General features: G+C 36.0%; 1 protein-coding gene across 1 annotated transcript in view; it reads right to left on the bottom strand.

The window, feature by feature from the left end:
* Positions 1–253: 253 nt before the first annotated feature.
* The window catches only part of LOC124255375 (ectonucleotide pyrophosphatase/phosphodiesterase family member 5-like), a 59,418-nt gene continuing 33,507 nt past the window's right edge, over positions 254–26,164 (bottom strand). Inside the window, exons 3-6 of the mRNA XM_046689273.1 lie at positions 6,051–6,187; positions 3,917–4,270; positions 1,786–2,025; positions 254–367 (exon numbers count right to left, since the gene is read on the bottom strand). Coding sequence (XP_046545229.1) covers positions 302–367; positions 1,786–2,025; positions 3,917–4,270; positions 6,051–6,187 — 797 coding nt within the window. The 3' untranslated portion in view covers positions 254–301. The remainder of the gene's footprint in view (positions 368–1,785; positions 2,026–3,916; positions 4,271–6,050; positions 6,188–26,164) is intronic.

Here is a 26,164-nt window from a genome sequence, read left to right as displayed (position 1 = left end):
CAGATGGTTGTGTACCATCTGACGGTCTTAATGTTGTGATGTTACTGAAAGCCTACTGCGTAGATTGTCCAACATGAACATTAAAATGATTTGCTACCCTCCGTGCAGTCTGGCCAACTTGCAGTCGTCCCAAGGCTTGGTTCCTCTGATCTCTCGTAAGTCATGGCATGGCGACTGTGTCAAAACAAGAATGATTTCAGGCGAGCTTGGGACTCGCTTTCAGTGGTAGGGTTGTCACGATATGCACGTACATTTTCATTTTCACGAATGTTTTACGGAACCTTTTACCACGTCTGCCTTTTTAAGTGTATTTGGTCCTTATGCTTTTTCCTACGAAAACAGACTGATGTTGGTAATAACGGTCAATCTGTATTGAAAAACATGTTAACACAACAGTACAATCATGAGAACAACCAATATTATTTAAGAACAAATTTTGCATTTGGTTCTGAAAGGTGACGTTTCTTTTGCGGGTCAGCATACAATTTGATAAACACTTAGGTCTGTATTGACTTTTAAACCAACGCACTCACACAGTAAAACTGTGTGGTTTCTCTTTTCTGACGGTCTGCTTGTTTATTGAACGAGTTCTTACTTTTTAGAAGTGAAATAGTAATAACTTGCGGTTGAAGTATAAACTAAATTATGAAGCGGATTGGTTAATCATCTCATTTGCATTACTCTCTTTGTTCTTGTTTTAGGTGGCCCTTTAATTCAAATGCCATACCCAACGGCGCCTCAGACGACCGGAACATCCTTATCAATGCCACCAGCCACAACTCCATGTTGTTCTTGATGGCCGAGGAACATGTATAGAACAGAGCTCGTAAGAGAATAACTTAGGAGGGTAACTTGGTTTTGTTTTGGTTGTTTGTCTTTTTGATTATATATTTCAAGTGTTATGTGAGGTGAGGTGAAATTGGGTTTTACGTTGTGCTTGAGAATATTTCGCTCCTAGACGACGTGCATGCGTGTGTATGTGTATGTGCGCCTCCTTGTACTAGCCCAGACTGAAGCTGGTTTTATAGTGCTAGCCCACTGAGATACCATGCCGCAGTGAAGCATGAATACCCCACTCAGACACATTATACTGACTCCGAGCCGACCAGTCCTTGTTGTACCCATTAATGCCGAGCGCCAAGCAGGGACCAACAAGTACCATATTTTAACGTCTTTTGGTTTGACGCGGTCGGGGATCGAATCCGCGACCTTCCGCTCTCCGGGCGGACGCTCTAACCACTACACCACGGAGGCGGTCAGTGTTATGTAGAACATACAAAGATAACGTCAGGGGAAAGCTGACGCTTGTCCGTTTACTGCAATATCAAATATAAGAAAACAAATTCTTCCCAATCAACTATAATGATAATCCAAAATACACACTTATATTAATGTCACACCATTTGGGGTTCTACTGAAGGTTTCTCCAGTCTTTTATAGTGGGAGTGTAACAAAGGTCGTTATGCGCTGGGAAGGAGCGGGCATGAAGGTGTGATTATTTACCCTTCTGTGATCAGGGACTTACTCATTGACCACCTCTGCTCAGATATGATAAATACGTGCATGACCAGTGACTTACAATGGTTATCTGCCCTCCCCCCATCTGCTATGGTGAACATCTGTATGACCCATGCACTTGTTTGGTCAGTACAGTGGCTATCTCCCCTTCCATGATGAATTTATGTATAACCCATCTACATGGACAAATAACATACAGTAGTTATCTCCCCTTCCTTCGTGACATGCAAGCACCATCTACGTGTACATCTATGACCTGTGACTTACAGTGGTTAACTGCCATCCCTCATCCGCTATGATGATAATGGGCATGATCCTTCTGTTTTCCTGGTAATGGAGACGTTCTGGAACATCCTCCTTCTTGTACACTGTGATGTGTTCCACTCCAGCCAGACTCTGTATAATGGCGTCGTCCTGGCCCTCTACCGGCAGAATATGCATCATGGGGCCGTAAATCGGGACACGATCGACCTTCGTCATGTCCACGTAATCGGTAATATCCACAACCTTAAAGATAATAAATTTTCTCTCATCAAATATCATGTTTGAAAATATTTCAGCGAATGGTACTTAAATTCGATGAGATAAACACGTTTATCCAACAAAAAATGTCATACGTTCTGTTCATTGTTCTATTTATTTTAATAGTACATACACTTTTAACAATATTCCAGTTACATCACAGCATGTCATGCTTGATACATTATGGCAAAACCCAAGAACATGGCTATGCGGTACAGGGAAACAGATCTGGACACATGTCCATAACACGTACTGACTCTAGTGAGTGAGTGAGTTGGATTGTCCGCAATATTCCAGCAATATCACGACGGGGAACCTGAAATGGGCTTCACACATTTCACCCATATGAGGAATCAAACCAGGGTCTTCAGCGTCATGAGCGAACGCTTGTACCGGGTTTAGAAAATCCACAAAACAAAATCAGACTTGTTTAGGTTTAAACTTATACCACTTCATCACTGATACCGTCATATAAGGTGTGATAATAATTTATATATTTGCACTGAAGCATTGGCGAAGGCTGCAGGAGCCATGACATTAGGTATACAGGACCAAAATAGATAAGGATATATGTAAATTTTGAAATTTTGAATACTGATCTATTTTTTCTTTGACACACTGATAAAATATCAATTATAAAAATACCAATATCCCTAACTTATTTTATCCAGTATACTTACTCATTCGAACAAAGGTGCCAATTTCTGGTGTCCCCCGCCTTGATATTTTAGAATATTGCTAAAAGCGGCATAAAACCATACTCACTCACTCCATCAAAGGAAAACGCCAATTCAAGACAAATTCATTCAAATCCATTCATTCAAGTGTCCCCGAAAATGCTTGCTTCAAGACGATATTTATGTTGTCTTTCACATGTTCACAAATAGTCCTCAGGGAAAAATTCAGCGGTTGAGGTCTCACGGTTGAAAACTGCAAAGATTGTTGCAGTAAAAGTTGCTCAAATATTATCAAGGTATTCATTACTTGATGTAAACAGTCCTTGGGAATCCTTAGTTAAGAAAAACCGAATTATATACATCAGGTTTGTCAGTTTTAGGGAGGGTTACCTCAACATATACGGAATATTATACACACATGTTAAATAACAACCGGTAACACACCAAACGTCAACTGCATTTATGTCAAAGGCCTAGGTTACCTTACCCGTGAAGACCGGGGTTAGAATTGATCTCCAGTAACCCATGCTTGTCGTAAGAGCGACTAAGGGGATCGGGTGGTCAGACTCGATGTCTTGGTTGACGCATCGTCATTGTATCCCAATTGCGTAGATCGATGCTCGTGCTGTTGATCACTGAATTGTCTGGTCCAGACTCGATTATTTACACACCGCCGCCATATAGGCCTTTGAGAGGCATTAAGAAGTAATACACATAAGGAAAAGAGTTGGGGGGTTTTCAACTGATGAAGGAGTAAGGATATACTCCGAAACGTTGTGTATATTCATAATAAAGAAGTTGACATCCATAAAAAAACTCTTTGGCCGTCATATAGCTGGAATATTGCTGAGTGTGGCGTATATCAACAATTAGTCAATTAAAATCAATCTAGGATACTTACCCCCTGACATGGCGATGCCATGTCTGTAGACGTTAAGGTCATCTTTGGGGTTCTGTTAAACCTGGATTTATCAATCATTTATAGTTATCGTTACTATATATTCCGAAAAAAACACCCTTTTCCTTGAGGTCTTCATCGGGCATGATATTTTATTATCACTTGGTTTTCGAGCAGAATATATGAGAGGGAATTCGCCCATCTCTGCTCGGTGGCGATATACTGAAATCGTCATCAGTTACGTCATCAACACGCATACCTTTTGAAACGTAGGATCTGTCTACGGTAACACGCGACTTACCTTATTGATGTTATCCACTTCAACCATTCCATGGTCACTGGTAACGATGACGTTGACTTCATTTTCCAGATCATTCTCCTTCATCTTCTGCACGAGGTAACCAAGGATTTCATCCATGTACATGACCTTGTCCCTGACCTCTTGTGATTCTGGCCCAAAGCTGTGTCCAGTTTTATCGGGTTCTGGGTAATACAGAGTGGCAAGTTGGATATTTTGGTTCTTGAACCAGTCAACGACGGTGTCAATTCGCTCCTTATAAGGCGTGTTGTCCGTATAGGGGTACCAGTAGTCAGGTCGTACACCTTGAATCTCAGCCTCGCTGCCAGGCCAAAAGTATGTCCCAGCCTTCAAACCCTTCAAAATAAATAAAACCCTTCAGAACAAAAGCATTGTTAACAATATTTTGGCTGTGCCAAGGCGCACTGCACATGCCGGTCAGAGACGCCATAAAATGTCCCGAGATGGGATTCGAACCAGGGACCTTCTAATCCAAAGTCGGACGCCTTGTCCATTATGACCAAAGAGGTTAGCCCTGTCAGCAAAGGATGTCATCTGACGGATGACTCCATCGCCCTGCTAGACTTGTGATGAAGCTCACGGGTTATGCCCGTGAAAGATGAAGGCTCATAATCGGTACCAATTTGGGACTCGAACTTAAGACTTCGTACTTCATACTAGTTATGTTAACACTTACACTGTTTGCTCTTTGTTTGTAGTTACCTTAATAAGACGTCAAAGTGGTGGATGTTGTTTTGGATTGACCGTGTTTTATTGATGTTTTACAATCACATTTCATGACGGTATTCTCTTAATATCACTCAGCCTTTAGAAATCTTAGCCGTGAACATTAGCAACTGGCGTAAATGAACATTAAAGGAAGGTATCCACATCAAAACGGTCTAAACCTGAGCTGAATAGGGACCAGGGTGTCTTCCTTCCCAATGCCCGGTGCATTAACCAATTTCCTTCCAACAATGAGACCGCCTCCGTGGTGTAGTGGTTAGAGCGTCCGCCCGGAGAGCGGAAGGTCGCGGGTTCGATCCCCGATCGCGTCATACCAAAAGACGTTAAAATATGGCACTTGTTGGTCCCTGCCTGGCGCTCGGCATTAATGGGTACAACAAGGGACTGGTCGGCTCGGAGTCAGTATAATGTGTCTGGAGTGGGGTATTCATGCTTCACTGCGGCATGGTCTCTCAGTGGGCTAGCACTATAAAACCAGCTTCAGTCTGGGCTAGTACAAGCAGCCGCACATACACATACACGCGCATGCACGTCGTCATATGAGCGAAATATTCTCAAGTACGACGTTAAACCCAATTTCACCTCACCTCACCTTCCAACAATGGTGTTTACCAACCATGCTGTACATCCCAATCACCTAATATCTATCACTGTATACCCTTTACTGGCTTCCATTTATGGCCATTCACCCTATGTAAACATGTTGTACAAACATTATGTACATGTATACCCTATTTAAGTTTTTAATTCTCTCACTAATCTATTATAAAAACAACTCTGTTGCTTCATGTACATACTATATATACCTCTGTAACTATTGGCTGTCATTCACCTGATGAAGGGACAAGTATTAGCACAGAAACGTCATGTGTAAATAATAAAAGACGTTGCACATCCATATCCATATCAAGTGTCTTGTATTACCCTACCAACTTCTAAATGCCTATCAAACATCTGACCCAGCCTTTACCTACCCTGACTGTACGTATTTCTTAATGGCCACCAAACTCTATATTAAACTATAAATATACAACTTAAAAGAAGGAAGGGTGGGATCTGTGTGTGTGCGTGCGTGCGTGCGTGCGGATGTGTGTTGTTACCCAAGTGGATAAGGCATTCGCTCGTCACGCCGAAGACCCGGGTTCGATTCACCACATGGGTACAACATGTGAAGCCTATTTCTGGTGTCCTCCGCCGTGATATTACTGGAATATTGCTAAAAAGCGGCGTAAAACTAAACTCACTCACTCACTTAAAGGACGTTTCAACTAGAAAACAAAACAAAACAACGAAATTCGATAAAATTTTCTGTGACCTTACTCATGTCCTGTTTATTAACAGGAAACAAAGAAGAAGTAGTAGAAGATAGGATTTTAACTACTGAGTATACCTGCTTCTTGGCCGTGACCCACAGTGGTTCTCCTCCGTTCCACCACCGAGTCTCCTTGGTGCCCAGGTTGAAGCTGGCATTGAACACGGGGTCGTACATGTAGTTACCAACAATTCCATGACTCTCCTCCCACAGACCTGACAACCAAACCAAGGTAATCCTTATATATTTAGCTTAGATAAGTAGCCTGAAATCACTGCTTTACTGAGTGACGATAAACGTAATCCATCCATGACACTGATACGTCTTAGATCTACCATGTACTGACAAAATGCCTTTTGTTCTCAGCGGTTCAACTGCTCCCAATACACTACTAAAAGGCGGCAAACCAATTATGTAATAAATGAATGAATTTATATTGCTTTAATTTACGCCCTGTCACTAATTTTCAAGCTTTCGCGGCAACCAATTATGTAAGATCTTTCCCGCTTTTTACTGGAACTACGAGCATGTATCTGTGCGAAATACGCACCATGTCGGAAAACGCACGTAAATCCCCAAATCATCATCGTCATCATCATCATCATCATTATCATCATCGCAAAGCAAGCATGGCATGGTACCACTGCTTGGAGGAGCAAAATGTTACTCACAAGCAAGCTACAAGGGAACATATGTTATAGAGAAAGAGAAAATATTTTATTTGTGTGTCACATGTTATATATAAAACATACATAGACTTAAAACATTCAATAAAATATAACATCCGGCCATATGGCCTATGAGACACAAAGGCACTATATTATATCTAAAACAGATAGTAGTAAATAAGATATATTATTATCATGTTATATATATTTGAGATTACACTTTCTCAGTTACTATTACATGTTATATTTAACAGCTTTTAGAACGTCACTGGGCATCTATCTGGCTTGGCGTTATATATCACGTGATACCCATGTGATGTCGATGACGGGTCACGTGCATTACACAGTCGTGTAACACGTGATACTTTCGAGGCGAGGGGGTGACTCGTCAAGTCATTTAGTGAGAGTTAGTTCATATGAATAAACTCGAATTCCAGCCAAGGCCTACATAGAGCACACCTAATTGGTATAATGCCAAGTCGTCTAGTTATATGCTGGACTAAGTGAGAGTATATATGTTTTCTGTTATTCGGACCCTGGAAAAGCAGTTAGACAGGATAGGTGACCTGTTGGATGTAAAACTCATTGTAATGTAGATGTGGAAGAGGGATGAACGATCTGTAAGACCTGTTACACTACAATCTGAAGACGATATAAAAAGTAGACAAAACAGTTGAATGAAACAAAATGTTTGCCAAATTCAATAACCTTTCTACGCTTGACGACTGTATGAAATATTAAAGTCACTCTTGTCAAGATATGCAATCCTCCTTCACAAATATAGCAATTTTGTCCCCGGAAAATCAGTGCTGATTCTTGCACCACCTTACTACACATTGAACATTGTGTGTATATATACCCCCTTTATGCAATGTAGTAGTTAAGATATACAAGGCAGAATGTTTACCCCCGTTAAATGTATGTATGGGTTTAAGTTCACTGTAGCTGCTTGTACGGGTTTATTCTGTTTCATAAGTTGAGCCCGGATGTGAATGGGGCTGATGTCACAAGTTGTCGACACTGTCAGAATTCCCAAAATGGTTGTATTTACATAATAAACCTTTAAGCTGACGGAGATGAAGGGACGGTGTGCACCTGAACATACAGCACACAACTAGGTCACACGGACTGACTTTTACCTGCTGTGGGCGATATTCATACTCATTTGTTTGTCCTCCAGCTCATCCCGGTAACATATACAAACATCGTGACATCCAGACCCCCGGCGAGAATCTCCCTAGTATAGGAAGGTGGGTGAGTTAGTATGTATTTTCAAAACTGCAGTATTTCAAGCATATCGTGACTAAAACAAGCAATACATGAATAAAACATCTATAATTATAAAACAAAGGACAGTAAAAACACTAGAGTATCACAGATCTATTTTTAAACTAGTAAATATGTATATATTTAAATATTGTTATGTATAACAAAACCAGTATAAAGATGGGCTATAGACCACCAGCAGACAAAGTTAGCACATATAGAAAGGCTTTAACATCTCTGCCCAACATGAGCGACACCTCTTAACCCGGTATACCGTCATCCCGGAAAAAACTCCCGTGTACTCTATGAAAATATATACTGCTATGTTCTAATCTTGATTTCACTGGCAGTGGAACATTCCAAGTGCATAAATGGTGAGTGAGTTGACACTGAAGGTGGAGGGTGGGTATGATAATGATAATAATAAAAAGAAATGTATCCCAACTATTAGAGGTCGATTGGGGAGAAACAAATGATGCGGCAATGATATCCTTGATGAAATTGAACATTAGTTAGGGAAATAGTGATAGGTGGCGATACGTTACATATACATGGAACTGAGAAGTTATCAAAATCTGATAGTCCTAAGTCTGAATCAAAGTCCCTTGAACAGTATTATATTCCCTTCCACTCCAGCCCAGAATCCCTATCATATTGGGGACGGTTCTTCACTTGAAAAATGCATTAATTGTTCTGTCAAAATGATATACATGTATATATATTCAGAGACTAAGGATAAGTTTATCTTAAGACATCCCCCTTCCCCCCCCAGCCGCCTAACTCCACACACCCTCCAACCCCAGTCAACAGTCCAGCAGCCTTACCTGTAACAATGGTATAATGATTAGGAAAGGTGAGAGTTGGGAAGCTGGCGTTCATGTATGTGGCCTGTACTCCCGTCTCCGAACATGTGGAAATGTGGCGTCGAGGATGCGTTGTTGAGATAATCCCACCGGAATCCATCCATGGACACGAGAAGCAGTTTGTTTTGAAGTCATCAGCTGCTGTCCACACAGTCAGGAGAATAAGGATAGCTGCGATCTGGACAGACATGGCGGCAGATAAGGTTCAGTGAACCACTACCTTGTAATGTCCTTGTAAGCGTATGATTTACAGCCCTTTGCCTGCCATATCCCGGTCCCCGAATGCGTATTTGCAATTCGGATGTATGACCTGTTGGATATATTCGTATTCATGATCTGGGCCTTTAAAGTGACACTGGTGGAAACACGATAACATACACAAGAAAACTTTATGGTTGTACGAACGTGCACTATGTCTTTAGTACATAATGCGCAAAGTATACAGTGTTTACTTTCTGAAGAGGCTGGGCATAAATACAAATGTTTAAATGTTTTTCACACGAGTTAACTCAAATTGCCTGGGGAATGAAAGGAGCGTTCGTGCTAGGCGCAATTCACTGAGCACTGTTGAGAGTCTTTCACACGACAGAAAACTGTTATGTTGATTTGAATCCCGGTTCGTTCCGGTTCGTTCGAGGTTTGTCCGGACTATACCCGTGCTCATGGGTTTCACTAAAGTGGTTCAAGTCTCAGGTCTGCTTCGGGCTTTCCTTCCACATTAAACACACCGTGATGTAACAGTTACTGGAATTCCGTTTATTGCAGTGTTTGGTGTACTTGGAAACCATCTATGGAGGCACACACGCACGCACACACGTACGCACACAGAACTACCGAGGAGCCTTAGAACCTATACCTAGTTGATTTGACGTTGAATTTCAGCTGTAAATAAATGAGCCTTATTATATCCGAAATTGAACTGTATCAGTTCGCAGTAAATAATATTTCAACATGGTTAAAATAATTTTGGAAATTAATTTTACCCGTGAAGATCCGTGTTAGAATTTGTCTTCAGTAGCCCATGCTTGTCGTAGGATGAGGTAGTCAGGCTCGATGACTAGAACGTCAGGTGGACGACTGAGCAATTTCATTATATCTTACTTGTCGTGAAGATCCGAGTTAGAATTGATCTTCAGCAAACAATGGTTGTCGTATGAGGCAACTAACGGAGGTGAGTCAGGTTCGTTAACTTGGTAGACGTAGACACATGTTATCGTGTCCCAACTGTGTATATCTATGCTCATGATGTCAGTTGGTCCAGACGCGATTATTTACAGACCGCCGATATATAGATGAAAATTGCTGAGTGTGGCTTTAAACAACAAACAAAACAAAACAGCACTTATTTTGATTTAAAAGTTTAATTTGTTTTGTTTTCTAAAAATTCTTGACACACGTCTGCTGGTGGTTATCTGAGGTATCTTACCTTTAAAAGTTGACAATAAATTTTCCTTTCTCGGCACAGCTTTAATTTTTTTGAAAACATGCATAGTAAGGTAAAATCCAAATCATCTTAACCGGAGGCTTCATTGACATATATGCATTTTGAAAGTGGTCAATGTAACATATGTCATATTTGGTATTACACTTTCTCAGTGAAAATAGATTCTACTACTTTCCCTTGGGTTGAGTCAAGTTAACAATTGAAATCTGTCATATCATGAGGACACAGTGGGTGCACTTAAAATCTGAGATTTCCAATCCACACCCTCAGAGACATGCACACATTCTGTTCACCAGCTTAATCATAGATATTCTGTTCTAATATTTACCTAAACTTTTAGAGGGTTAACTTTGTGTTGAGCATGACTACAATACACATTCTGTTCATCAGCTTAATCACTGATATTCTGTCCTAATATTTACCTTAACTTTAGAGGGTTAGCTCTGTGTTGAGCATGACTAAAACACACATATTGTTCCTCAGTTTAATCACTGATATTCTGTCCTAATATTTACTTTAAAACTTTAGAGGGTTGTTTTGTGTTGAGCATGACTATAACACACATTCTGTTTATCAGTTTAATCACTGATATTCTGTCCTAATATTTACCTAAAACTTTTAGAGGGTTAGCTTTGTGATGAGCATGACTAAAACATACATATTGTTCATCAGCTTTACAATTACTGATATTCTGTCCTAATATTTACCAGGATTAACTTTGTAGAGGGTCAGCTTTGTGTTGAGCTGACTAAACACATTCTGTTCATCAGTTTAATCACAGATATTCTGTTCCTAATATTTACCTAAACTTTAGAGGGTTAGCTTTGTGTTGAGCATGACTAAAACACAGATTCTGTTCATCAGTTGAATCATTGGATATTCTGTCCTAAATATTTATCTTAACTTTAGAGGGTCAGCTTTGTGTTGAGCATGACTATAAAACACACATTCTGTTCACCAGCTTAATCAAAGATATTCTGTTCTAATATTCACCATAACTTTAGACGGTCAGCTTTGTGTTGATCATAACTATAATACACACATTCTGTTCACCAGCTAAACACTGATATTCTGTACTCATATTTACCTAAACTTTAGAGGGTTAACTTTGTGTTGAGCATGACTGTAATACATTCTTCTGTTCATCAGTTTAATTACTGATATTCTGTCTTAATATTTACCTAAACTTTGGAGGGTCAGCTTTGTGTTGAGCATGACTAAAACACATTCTGTTCATCAGTTTAATTACTGATATTCTGTCCTAATATTTACCTAAACTTTAGAGGGTCAGCTTTGTGTTGAACATGACTATAATACTCATTCTGTTCATCAACTTAATCAAAGATATTCTGTTCTAATATTTACCTTAACTTTAGAGGGTTAAGTTTGTGTTGAGCATGACTGTAATACACATTCTGTTCATCAGTTTAATCACTGATATTCTGTCCTAATATTTATCTAAGCTTTAGAGGGTTAGCTTTGTGTTGAGCATGACTAAAACTCACATATTGTTCCTCAGTTTAATCACTGATATTCTGTCCTAATATTTACCTAAACTTTAGAGGGTTAGCTTTGTGTTGAGCATGACTAAAACACATATTGTTCATCAGTTTAATTAGTGATGATTCTGTCCTAATATTTACCTAAACTTTAGAGGGTTAACTTTGTGTTGAGCATGACTGTAATAAGCTTTAGAGGGTTAGCTTTGTGTTGAGCATGACTAAAACTCACATATTGTTCCTCAGTTTAATCACTGATATTCTGTCCTAATATTTACCTAAACTTTAGAGGGTTAGCTTTGTGTTGAGCATGACTAAAACACACATATTGTTCATCAGTTTAATTAGTGATATTCTGTCCTAATATTTACTTAAATTCTAGAGGGTTAGCTTTGTGATGAGCATGACTAAAACATACATATTGTTCATCAGTTTAATTACTGATATTCTGTCCTAATATTTACCTAAACTTTAGAGGGTCAGCTTTGTGTTGAGCATGACTAAAACACATTCTGTTCATCAGTTTAATTACTGATATTCTGTTCTAATATTTACCTAAACTTTAGAGGGTCAGCTTTGTGTTGAACATGACTATAATACACATTTTGTTCATCAACTTAATCAAAGATATTCTGTTCTAATATTTACCTTAACTTTAGAGGGTTAAGTTTGTGTTGAGCATGACTGTAATACACATTCTGTTCATCAGTTTAATCACTGATATTCTGACCTAGTATTTATCTAAGCTTTAGAGGGTTAGCTTTGTGTTGAGCATGACTAAAACACACATATTGTTCCTCAGTTTAATCACTGATATTCTGTCCTAATATTTACCTAAACTTTAGAGGGTTAGTTTTGTGTTGAGCATGACTATAAAACACATTCTGTTGATCAGTTTAATCACTGATATTCTGTCCTAATATTTACCTAAACTTTAGAGGGTTAGCTTTGTGATGAGCATGACTAAAACACACATATTGTTCATCAGTTTAATTAGTGATATTCTGTCCTAATATTTACCTAAACTTTAGATGGTCAGCTTTGTGTTAAGCATGACTAAAACACATTCTGTTCATCAGTTTAATCACTGATATTCTGTTCTAATATTTACCTAAACTTTAGAGGGTTAGCTTTGTGTTGAGCATGACTAAAACACAGATTCTGTTCATCAGTTGAATCATTGATATTCTGTCCTAAATATTTACCTTAAGTTTAGAGGGTTAGCTTTGTGTTGATCATGACTATAATACACATTCTGTTCATCAGTTTAATTACTGATATTCTGACCTAATATTTACCCAAACTTTAGAGGGTCAGCTTTGTGTTGAGCATGACTAAAACACATTCTGTTCATCAGTTTAATCACAGATATTCTGTTCTAATATTTACCTAAACTTTAGAGGGTTAGCTTTGTGTTGAGCATGACTAAAACACAGATTCTGTTCATCAGTTGAATCATTGATATTCTGTCCTAAATATTTATCTTAACTTTAGAGGATCAGCTTTGTGTTTTTAGCATGGCTAAAACACACATTCTGTTCACCAGCTTAATCAAAGATATTCTGTTCTAATATTTACCTTAACTTTAGAGGGTCAGCTTTGTGTTGATCATAACTATAATACACATTCTGTTCACCAGCTTAATCAAAGATATTCTGTTCTAATATTTACCTTAACTTTAGAGGGTCAGCTTTGTGTTGAGCATGACTATAATACACATTCTGTTCATCAGCTTAATCACTGATATTCGGTCCTAATATTTACCTAAACTTTAGAGGGTTAGTTTTGTGTTGAGCATGACTAAAACACACATATTGTTCCTCAGTTTAATCACTGATATTCTGTCCTAATATTTACCTAAACTTTAGAGGGTTAGTTTTGTGTTGAGCATGACTATAACACACATTCTGTTGATCAGTTTAATCACTGATATTCTGTCCTAATATTTACCTAAACTTTAGAGGGTTAGCTTTGTGATGAGCATGACTAAAACACACATATTGTTCATCAGTTTAATTAGTGATATTCTGTCCTAATATTTACCTAAACTTTAGAGGGTCAGCTTTGTGTTAAGCATGACTAAAACACATTCTGTTCATCAGTTTAATCACTGATATTCTGTTCTAATATTTACCTAAACTTTAGAGGGTTAGCTTTGTGTTGAGCATGACTAAAACACAGATTCTGTTCATCAGTTGAATCATTGATATTCTGTCCTAAATACTTACCTTAAGTTTAGAGGGTTAGCTTTGTGTTGAACATGACTATAATACACATTCTGTTCATCAGTTTAATTACTGATATTCTGACCTAATATTTACCAAACTTTAGAGGGTCAGCTTTGTGTTGAGGATGACTAAAACACATTCTGTTCATCAGTTTAATTACTGATATTCTGTCCTAATATTTACCTAAACTTTAGAGGGTTAGCTTTGCGTTGAAGTTGAATAATGACTATAATACACATTCTGTTCATCAGCTTAATCACTGATATTCTGTCCTAATATTTACCTAAACTTTAGAGGGTCAGCTTTGTGTTGAGCATGACTATAATACACATTCTGTTCATCAGCTTAATCACTGATATTCTGTCCTAATATCTACCTAAAGTTTAGAGGGTTAGTTTTGTGTTGAGCATGACTATAATACGCATTCTGTTCCTCAGTTTAATCACTGATATTCTGTCCTAATATTTACCTAAACTTTAGAGGGTTAGCTTTGTGTTGAGCATGACTAAAACACACATATTGTTCCTCAGTTTAATCACTGATATTCTGTCCTAATATTTACCTAAACTTTAGAGGGTTAGTTTTGTGTTGAGCATGACTATAACACACATCTTCTGTTGATCAGTTTAATCACTGATATTCTGTCCTAATATTTACCTAAACTTTAGAGGGTTAGGGTTTGTGATGAGCATGACTAAAACACACATATTGTTCATCAGTTTAATTAGTGATATTCTGTCCTAATATTTACCTAAACTTTAGAGGGTCAGCTTTGTGTTAAGCATGACTAAAACACATTCTGTTCATCAGTTTAATCACTGATATTCTGTTCTAATATTTACCTAAACTTTAGAGGGTTAGCTTTGTGTTGAGCATGACTAAAACACAGATTCTGTTCATCAGTTGAATCATTGATATTCTGTCCTAAATACTTACCTTAAGTTTAGAGGGTTAGCTTTGTGTTGATCATGACTATAATACACATTCTGTTCATCAGTTTAATTACTGATATTCTGACCTAATATTTACCCAAACTTTAGAGGGTCAGCTTTGTGTTGAGCATGACTAAAACACATTCTGTTCATCAGTTTAATTACTGATATTCTGTCCTAATATTTACCTAAACTTTAGAGGGTTAGCTTTGCGTTGAACATGACTATAATACACATTCTGTTCATCAGCTTAATCACTGATATTCTGTCCTAATATTTACCTAAACTTTAGAGGGTCAGCTTTGTGTTGAGCATGACTATAATACACATTCTGTTCATCAGCTTAATCACTGATATTCTGTCCTAATATCTACCTAAAGTTTAGAGGGTTAGTTTTGTGTTGAGCATGACTATAATACACATTCTGTTCATCAGTTTAATCACTGATATTCTGTCCTAATATTTACCTAAACTTTAGAGGGTTAGCTTTGTGTTGAGCATGACTAAAACACACATATTGTTCCTCAGTTTAATCACTGATATTCTGTCCTAATATTTACCTAAACTTTTAGAGGTTAGCTTTGTGTGTTGAGCATGACTATAACACACATTCTGTTCATCAGTTTAATCCACAGACATTCTGTCCTAATATTTACCTAAACTTTTAGAGGGTTAGCTTTGTGTTAAGCATGTCTATAACACACATTCTGTTCATCAGTTTAATCACTGATATTCTGTCCTAATATTTACCTAAACTTTTAGAGGGTTAGCTTTGTGTTGAGCATGACTATAATACACATTCTGTTCATCAGCTTTAATCACTGATATTCGGTCCCAATATTTACCTAAACTTTAGAGGGTTAATTTTGTGTTGAGCATGACTAAAACACACATATTGTTCCTCAGTTTAATCACTGATATTCTGTCCTAATATTTACCTAAACTTTAGAGGGTTAGTTTTGTGTGTTGAGCATGACTATAACACACATTCTGTTCATCAGTTTAATCACTGATATTCTGTCCTAATATTTACCTAAACTTTAGAGGGTTAGCTTTGTGTTGAGCATGACTAAAACACACATATTGTTCCTCAGTTTAATTACTGATATTCTGTCCTAATATTTACCTAAACTTTAGAGGGTCAGCTTTGTGTTAAGCATGACTAAAACACATTCTGTTCATCAGTTTAATCACTGATATTCTGTCCTAATATTTACCTAAACTTTAGAGGGTTAGCTTTGTGTTGAGCATGACTAAAACACAGATTCTGTTCATCAGTTGAATCATTGATATTCTGTCCTAAATATTTACCTTAAGTTTAGAGGGTTAGCTTTGTGTTGATCATGACTATAATACACATTCTGTTCATCAGTTTAATTAGTGATATTCTGTCCTAAATATTTACCCTAAACTTTAGAGGGTCAGCTTTGTGTTGAGCATGACTAAAACACATTCTGTTCATCAGTTTAATTACTGATATTCTGTCCTAATATTTACCTAAACTTTAGAGGGTTAGCTTTGCGTTGAACATGACTATAATACACATTCTGTTCATCAGCTTAATCACTGATATTCTGTCCTAATATTTACCTAAACTTTAGAGGGTCAGCTTTGTGTTGAGCATGACTATAATACACATTCTGTTCATCAGCTTAATCACTGATATTCTGTCCTAATATCTACCTAAAGTTTAGAGGGTTAGTTTTGTGTTGAGCATGACTATAATACGCATTCTGTTCCTCAGTTTAATCACTGATATTCTGTCCTAATATTTACCTAAACTTTAGAGGGTTAGCTTTGTGTTGAGCATGACTAAAACACACATATTGTTCCTCAGTTTAATCACTGATATTCTGTCCTAATATTTACCTAAACTTTAGAGGGTTAGCTTTGTGTTGAGCATGACTAAAACACACATTCTGTTCATCAGTTTAATCACAGACATTCTGTCCTAATATTTACCTAAACTTTAGAGGGTTAGCTTTGTGTTAAGCATGTCTATAACACACATTCTGTTCATCAGTTTAATCACAGACATTCTGTCCTAATATTTATCTAAACTTTAGAGGGTTAGCTTTGTGATGAGCATGACTAAAACACACATTCTGTTCATCAGTTTAATTACTGATATTCTGTCCTAATATTTACCTTAACTTTAGAGGGTCAGCTTTGTGTTGAGCATGACTAAAACACATTCTGTTCATCAGTTTAATCACTGATATTCTGTTCTAATATTTACCTAAACTTTAGAGGGTTAGCTTTGTGTTGAGCATGACTAAAACACAGATTCTGTTCATCAGTTGAATCATTGATATTCTGTCCTAAATATTTACCCAAACTTTAGAGGGTCAGCTTTGTGTTGAGCATGACTAAAACACATTCTGTTCATCAGTTTAATTACTGATATTCTGTCCTAATATTTACCTAAACTTTAGAGGGTTAGCTTTGCGTTGAACATGACTATAATACACATTCTGTTCATCAGCTTAATCACTGATATTCTGTCCTAATATTTACCTAAACTTTAGAGGGTCAGCTTTGTGTTGAACATGACTATAATACACATTCTGTTCATCAGCTTAATCACTGATATTCGGTCCTAATATTTACCTAAACTTTAGAGGGTTAGTTTTGTGTTGAGCATGACTAAAATAATACACATATTGTTCCTCAGTTTAATCACTGATATTCTGTCCTAATATTTACCTAAACTTTAGAGGGTTAGTTTTGTGTTGAGCATGACTATAACACACATTCTGTTGATCAGTTTAATCACTGATATTCTATCCTAATATTTACCTAAACTTTAGAGGGTTAGCTTTGTGATGAGCATGACTAAAACACACATATTGTTCATCAGTTTAATTACTGATATTCTGTCCTAATATTTACCTAAACTTTAGAGGGTCAGCTTTGTGTTGAGCATGACTAAAACACACATTCTGTTCATCAGTTTAATCACTGATATTCTGTTCTAATATTTACCTAAACTTTAGAGGGTTAGCTTTGTGTTGAGCATGACTAAAACACAGATTCCTTTCATCAGTTGAATCATTGATATTCTGTCCTAAATATTTACCTTAACTTTAGAGGGTTAGCTTTGTGTTGATCATGACTATAATACACATTCTGTTCATCAGTTTAATTACTGATATTCTGACCTAATATTTACCTAAACTTTAGAGGGTCAGCTTTGTGTTGAGCATGACTAAAACACATTCTGTTCATCAGTTTAATTACTGATATTCTGTCCTAATATTTACCTAAACTTTAGAGGGTTAGCTTTGTGTTGAACATGACTATAATACACATTCTGTTCATCAGTTTAATCACTGATATTCTGTCCTAATATTTACCTAAACTTTAGAGGGTCAGCTTTGTGTTGAGCATGACTAAAACACATTCTGTTCATCAGTTTAATTACTGATATTCTGTCCTAATATTTACCTAAACTTTAGAGGGTTAGCTTTGCGTTGAACATGACTATAATACACATTCTGTTCATCAGCTTAATCACTGATATTCTGTCCTAATATTTACCTAAACTTTAGAGGGTCAGCTTTGTGTTGAGCATGACTAAAACACATTCTGTTCATCAGTTTAATCACTGATATTCTGTCCTAATATTTACCTAAACTTTAGAGGGTCAGCTTTGTGTTGAACATGACTATAATACACATTCTGTTCATCAGCTTAATCACTGATATTCGGTCCTAATATTTACCTAAACTTTAGAGGGTTAGTTTTGTGTTGAGCATGACTAAAACACACATATTGTTCCTCAGTTTAATCACTGATATTCTGTCCTAATATTTACCTAAACTTTAGAGGGTTAGTTTTGTGTTGAGCATGACTATAACACACATTCTGTTGATCAGTTTAATCACTGATATTCTGTCCTAATATTTACCTAAACTTTAGAGGGTTAGCTTTGTGATGAGCATGACTAAAACACACATATTGTTCATCAGTTTAATTAGTGATATTCTGTCCTAATATTTACCTAAACTTTAGAGGGTCAGCTTTGTGTTAAGCATGACTAAAACACATTCTGTTCATCAGTTTAATCACTGATATTCTGTTCTAATATTTACCTAAACTTTAGAGGGTTAGCTTTGTGTTGAGCATGACTAAAACACAGATTCTGTTCATCAGTTGAATCATTGATATTCTGTCCTAAATATTTACCTTAACTTTAGAGGGTTAGCTTTGTGTTGATCATGACTATAATACACATTCTGTTCATCAGTTTAATTACTGATATTCTGTCCTAATATTTACCCAAACTTTAGAGGGTCAGCTTTGTGTTGAGCATGACTAAAACACATTCTGTTCATCAGTTTAATTACTGATATTCTGTCCTAATATTTACCTAAACTTTAGAGGGTCAGCTTTGTGTTGAACATGACTATAATACACATTCTGTTCATCAGTTTAATCACTGATATTCTGTCCTAATATTTACCTAAACTTTAGAGGGTTAGTTTTGTGTTGAGCATGACTATAATACACATTCTGTTCATCAGTTTAATCACTGATATTCTGTCCTAATATTTACCTAAACTTTAGAGGGTTAGCTTTGTGTTGAGCATGACTAAAACACACATTCTGTTCATCAGTTTAATCACTGATATTCTGTCCTAATATTTACCTAAACTTTAGAGGGTTAGCTTTGTGTTGAGCATGACTATAACACACATTCTGTTCATCAGTTTAATTACTGATATTCTGACCTAATATTTACCCAAACTTTAGAGGGTCAGCTTTGTGTTGAGCATGACTAAAACACATTCTGTTCATCAGTTTAATTACTGATATTCTGTCCTAATATTTACCTAAACTTTAGAGGGTCAGCTTTGTGTTGAGCATGACTATAATACATTCTTCTGTTCATCAGCTTAATCACTGATATTCTGTCCTAATATTTACCTAAACTTTAGAGGGTTAGCTTTGTGTTGAGCATGACTATAATACACATTCTGTTCATCAGTTTAATCACTGATATTCTGTCCTAATATCTACCTAAACTTTAGAGGGTTAGCTTTGTGTTGAGCATGACTATAACACACATTCTGTTCATCAGTTTAATCACTGATATTCTGTCCTAATATTTACCTAAACTTTAGAGGGTTAGCTTTGTGTTAAGCATGACTAAAACACACATTCTGTTCATCAGTTTAATCACAGACATTCTGTCCTAATATTTATCTAAACTTTAGAGGGTTAGCTTTGTGTTGAGCATGACTAAAACACACATTCTCTTCATCAGTTTAATCACAGATATTCTGTCCTAATATTTATCCTAAACTTTAGAGGCTAGCTTTGTGTTGAGCATGACTAAAACACACATATTGTTCATCAGTTTAATCACTGATATTCTGTCCTAATATTTACTTAAACTTTAGAGGGTTAGCTTTGTGTTGAGCATGACTATAACACACACATTCTGTTCATCAGTTTAATCACTGATATTCTGTCCTAATATTTACCTAAACTTTAGAGGGTTAGCTTTGTGTTGAGCATGACTATAACACACATTCTGTTCATCAGTTTAATCACAGATATTCTGTCCTAATATTTACCTAAACTTTAGAGGGTTAGCTTTGTGTTGAGCATGACTATAATACACATTCTGTTCATCAGTTTAATCACTGATATTCTGTCCTAATATTTACCTAAACTTTAGAGGGTTAGCTTTGTGTTGAGCATGACTATAACACACATTCTGTTCATCAGTTTAATCACTGATATTCTGTCCTAATATTTACCTAAACTTTAGAGGGTTAGCTTTGTGTTGAGCATGACTAAAACACATTCTGTTCATCAGTTTAATTACTGATATTCTGTCCTAATATTTACCTAAACTTTAGAGGGTTAGCTTTGTGTTGAGCATGACTAAAACACACATTCTGTTCATCAGTTTAATTACTGATATTCTGTCCTAATATTTACCTAAACTTTAGAGGGTTAGCTTTGCGTTGAACATGACTATAATACACATTCTGTTCATCAGCTTAATCACTGATATTCTGTCCTAATATTTACCTAAACTTTAGAGGGTCAGCTTTGTGTTGAACATGACTATAATACACATTCTGTTCATCAGCTTAATCACTGATATTCGGTCCTAATATTTACCTAAACTTTAGAGGGTTAGTTTTGTGTTGAGCATGACTAAAACACACATATTGTTCCTCAGTTTAATCACTGATATTCTGTCCTAATATTTACCTAAACTTTAGAGGGTTAGTTTTGTGTTGAGCATGACTATAACACACATTCTGTTGATCAGTTTAATCACTGATATTCTGTCCTAATATTTACCTAAACTTTAGAGGGTTAGCTTTGTGATGAGCATGACTAAAACACACATATTGTTCATCAGTTTAATTACTGATATTCTGTCCTAATATTTACCTAAACTTTAGAGGGTCAGCTTTGTGTTAAGCATGACTAAAACACATTCTGTTCATCAGTTTAATCACTGATATTCTGTTCTAATATTTACCTAAACTTTAGAGGGTTAGCTTTGTGTTGAGCATGACTAAAACACAGATTCCTTTCATCAGTTGAATCATTGATATTCTGTCCTAAATATTTACCTTAACTTTAGAGGGTTAGCTTTGTGTTGATCATGACTATAATACACATTCTGTTCATCAGTTTAATTACTGATATTCTGACCTAATATTTACCTAAACTTTAGAGGGTCAGCTTTGTGTTGAGCATGACTAAAACACATTCTGTTCATCAGTTTAATTACTGATATTCTGTCCTAATATTTACCTAAACTTTAGAGGGTTAGCTTTGTGTTGAACATGACTATAATACACATTCTGTTCATCAGCTTAATCACTGATATTCTGTCCTAATATTTACCTAAACTTTAGAGGGTCAGCTTTGTGTTGAGCATGACTAAAACACATTCTGTTCATCAGTTTAATTACTGATATTCTGTCCTAATATTTACCTAAACTTTAGAGGGTTAGCTTTGTTGAACATGACTATAATACACATTCTGTTCATCAGTTTAATTACTGATATTCTGTCCTAATATTTACCTAAACTTTAGAGGGTCAGCTTTGTGTTGAGCATGACTAAAACACATTCTGTTCATCAGTTTAATCACTGATATTCTGTCCTAATATTTACCTAAACTTTAGAGGGTCAGCTTTGTGTTGAACATGACTATAATACACATTCTGTTCATCAGCTTAATCACTGATATTCGGTCCTAATATTTACCTAAACTTTAGAGGGTTAGTTTTGTGTTGAGCATGACTAAAACACACATATTGTTCCTCAGTTTAATCACTGATATTCTGTCCTAATATTTACCTAAACTTTAGAGGGTTAGTTTTGTGTTGAGCATGACTATAACACACATTCTGTTGATCAGTTTAATCACTGATATTCTGTCCTAATATTTACCTAAACTTTAGAGGGTTAGCTTTGTGATGAGCATGACTAAAACACACATATTGTTCATCAGTTTAATTAGTGATATTCTGTCCTAATATTTACCTAAACTTTAGAGGGTCAGCTTTGTGTTAAGCATGACTAAAACACATTCTGTTCATCAGTTTAATCACTGATATTCTGTTCTAATATTTACCTAAACTTTAGAGGGTTAGCTTTGTGTTGAGCATGACTAAAACACAGATTCTGTTCATCAGTTGAATCATTGATATTCTGTCCTAAATATTTACCTTAAGTTTAGAGGGTTAGCTTTGTGTTGATCATGACTATAATACACATTCTGTTCATCAGTTTAATTACTGATATTCTGACCCTAATATTTACCTTAAACTTTAGAGGGTCAGCTTTGTGTTGAGCATGACTAAAACACATTCTGTTCATCAGTTTAATTACTGATATTCTGTCCTAATATTTACCTAAACTTTAGAGGGTCAGCTTTGTGTTGAACATGACTATAATACACATTCTGTTCATCAGTTTAATCACTGATATTCTGTCCTAATATCTACCTAAACTTTAGAGGGTTAGTTTTGTGTTGAGCATGACTATAATACACATTCTGTTCATCAGTTTAATCACTGATATTCTGTCCTAATATTTACCTAAACTTTAGAGGGTTAGCTTTGTGTTGAGCATGACTAAAACACACATATTGTTCATCAGTTTAATCACTGATATTCTGTCCTAATATTTACCTAAATTTTAGAGGGTTAGCTTTGTGATGAGCATGACTAAAACACACATTCTGTTCATCAGTTTAATTACTGATATTCTGACCTAATATTTACCCAAACTTTAGAGAGTCAGCTTTGTGTTGAGCATGACTAAAACACATTCTGTTCATCAGTTTAATTACTGATATTCTGTCCTAATATTTACCTAAACTTTAGAGGGTCAGCTTTGTGTTGAGCATGACTATAATACACATTCTGTTCATCAGCTTAATCACTGATAGTCTGTCCTAATATCTACCTAAACTTTAGAGGGTTAGTTTTGTGTTGAGCATGACTATAATACGCATTCTGTTCATCAGTTTAATCACTGATATTCTGTCCTAATATTTACCTAAACTTTAAAGGGTTAGCTTTGTGTTGAGCATGACTATAACACACATTCTGTTCATCAGTTTAATCACAGACATTCTGTCCTAATATTTACCTAAACTTTAGAGGGTTAGCTTTGTGTTAAGCATGACTATAACACACATTCTGTTCATCAGTTTAATCACAGACATTCTGTCCTAATATTTATCTAAACTTTAGAGGGTTAGCTTTGTGTTGAGCATGACTAAAACACATTCTGTTCATCAGTTTAATCACAGATATTCTGTCCTAAATATTTATCTAAACTTCAGAGGGTTAGCTTTGTGTTGAGCATGACTAAAACACACATATTGTTCCTCAGTTTAATCACTGATATTCTGTCCTAATATTTACCTAAACTTTAGAGGGTTAGCTTTGTGTTGAGCATGACTATAACACACATTCTGTTCATCAGTTTAATCACTGATATTCTGTCCTAATATTTACCTAAACTTTAGAGGGTTAGCTTTGTGATGAGCATGACTAAAACACACATATTGTTCATCAGTTTAATTACTGATATTCTGTCCTAATATTTACCTAAACTTTAGAGGGTCAGCTTTGTGTTGAGCATGACTAAAACACATTCTGTTCATCAGTTTAATCACTGATATTCTGTTCTAATATTTACCTAAACTTTAGAGGGTTAGCTTTGTGTTGAGCATGACTAAAACACAGATTCTGTTCATCAGTTGAATCATTGATATTCTGTCCTAAATATTTACCTTAACTTTAGAGGGTTAGCTTTGTGTTGAAGATGACTATAATACACATTCTGTTCATCAGTTTAATTACTGATATTCAGACCTAATATTTATCTAAACTTTAGAGGGTCAGCTTTGTGTTGAGCATGACTAAAACACATTCTGTTCATCAGTTTAATTACTGATATTCTGTCCTAATATTTACCTAAACTTTAGAGGGTCAGCTTTTATGTTGAACATGACTATAATACACATTCTGTTCATCAGCTTAATCACTGATATTCTGTCCTAATATCTACCTTAACTTTAGAGGGTTAGTTTTGTGTTGAGCATGACTATAATACGCATTCTGTTCATCTGTTTAATCACTGATATTCTGTCCTAATATTTACCTAAACTTTAGAGGGTTAGCTTTGTGTTGAGCATGACTAAAACACACATATTGTTCCTCAGTTTAATCACTGATATTCTGTCCTAATATTTACCTAAACTTTAGAGGGTTAGCTTTGTGTTGAGCATGACTATAACACACATTCTGTTCATCAGTTTAATCACAGACATTCTGTCCTAATATTTACCTAAACTTTAGAGGGTTAGCTTTGTGTTAAGCATGACTATAACACACATTCTGTTCATCAGTTCAATCACAGACATTCTTTCCTAATATTTATCTAAACTTTAGAGGGTTAGCTTTGTGATGAGCATGACTAAAACACACATTCTGTTCATCAGTTTAATTACTGATATTCTGTCCTAATATTTACCTAAACTTTAGAGGGTCAGCTTTGTGTTGAGCATGACTAAAACACATTCTGTTCCTCAGTTTAATCACAGATATTCTGTTCTAATATTTACCTAAACTTTAGAGGGTTAGCTTTGTGTTGAGCATGACTAAAACACAGATTCTGTTCATCAGTTGAATCATTGATATTCTGTCCTAAATATTTACCTTAACTTTAGAGGATCAGCTTTGTGTTGAGCATGACTAAAACACACAATCTGTTCATCAGTTTAATCACTGATATTCTGTCCTAAATATTTACCTAAACTTTAGAGGGTTAGCTTTGTGTTAAGCATGACTAAAACACATTCTGTTCATCAGTTTAATTACTCATATTCTGACCTAATATTTACCCAAACTTTAGAGAGTCAGCTTTGTTTTGAGCATGACTAAAACACATTCTGTTCATCAGTTTAATTACTGATATTCTGTCCTAATATTTACCTAAACTTTAGAGGGTTAACTTTGTGTTGAGCATGACTATAATACACATTCTGTTCATCAGCTTAATCACTGATATTCTGTCCTAATATCTACCTAAACTTTAGAGGGTTAGTTTTGTTTTGAGCATGACTATAATACGCATTCTGTTCATCAGTTTAATCACTGATATTCTGTCCTAATATTTACCTAAACTTTAAAGGGTTAGCTTTGTGTTGAGCATGACTATAACACACATTCTGTTCATCAGTTTAATCACTGATATTCTGTCCTAATATTTACCTAAACTTTAGAGGGTTAGCTTTGTGTTAAGCATGTCTATAACACACATTCTGTTCATCAGTTTAATCACAGACATTCTGTCCTAATATTTATCTAAACTTTAGAGGGTTAGCTTTGTGATGAGCATGACTAAAACACACATTCTGTTCATCAGTTTAATCACAGACATTCTGTCCTAAATATTTATCTACACTTCAGAGGGTTAGCTTTGTGTTAAGCATGACTAAAACACACATATTGTTCCTCAGTTTAATCACTGATATTCTGTCCTAATATATACCTAAACTTTAGAGGGTTAGTTTTGTGTTGAGCATGACTATAACACACATTCTGTTCATCAGTTTAAGCACAGACATTCTGTCCTAAATATTTATCTAAACTTTAGAGGGTTAGCTTTGTGTTAAGCATGACTAAAACACACATTCTGTCCATCAGTTTAATCACTGATATTCTGTCCTAATATTTACCTATACTTTAGAGGGTTAGCTTTGTGTTGAGCATGACTAAAACACACATTCTGTTC

The sequence above is a fragment of the Haliotis rubra genome, unplaced genomic scaffold (assembly GCF_003918875.1).
Source record: "Haliotis rubra isolate DU_JTF1 unplaced genomic scaffold, ASM391887v1 Scf1153, whole genome shotgun sequence".
In the NCBI taxonomy this organism is placed as follows: domain Eukaryota; kingdom Metazoa; phylum Mollusca; class Gastropoda; order Lepetellida; family Haliotidae; genus Haliotis; species Haliotis rubra.
The sequence above is the reverse complement of the archived record's forward strand: the minus strand, read 5'-3'. Positions and strand labels throughout refer to the sequence as shown.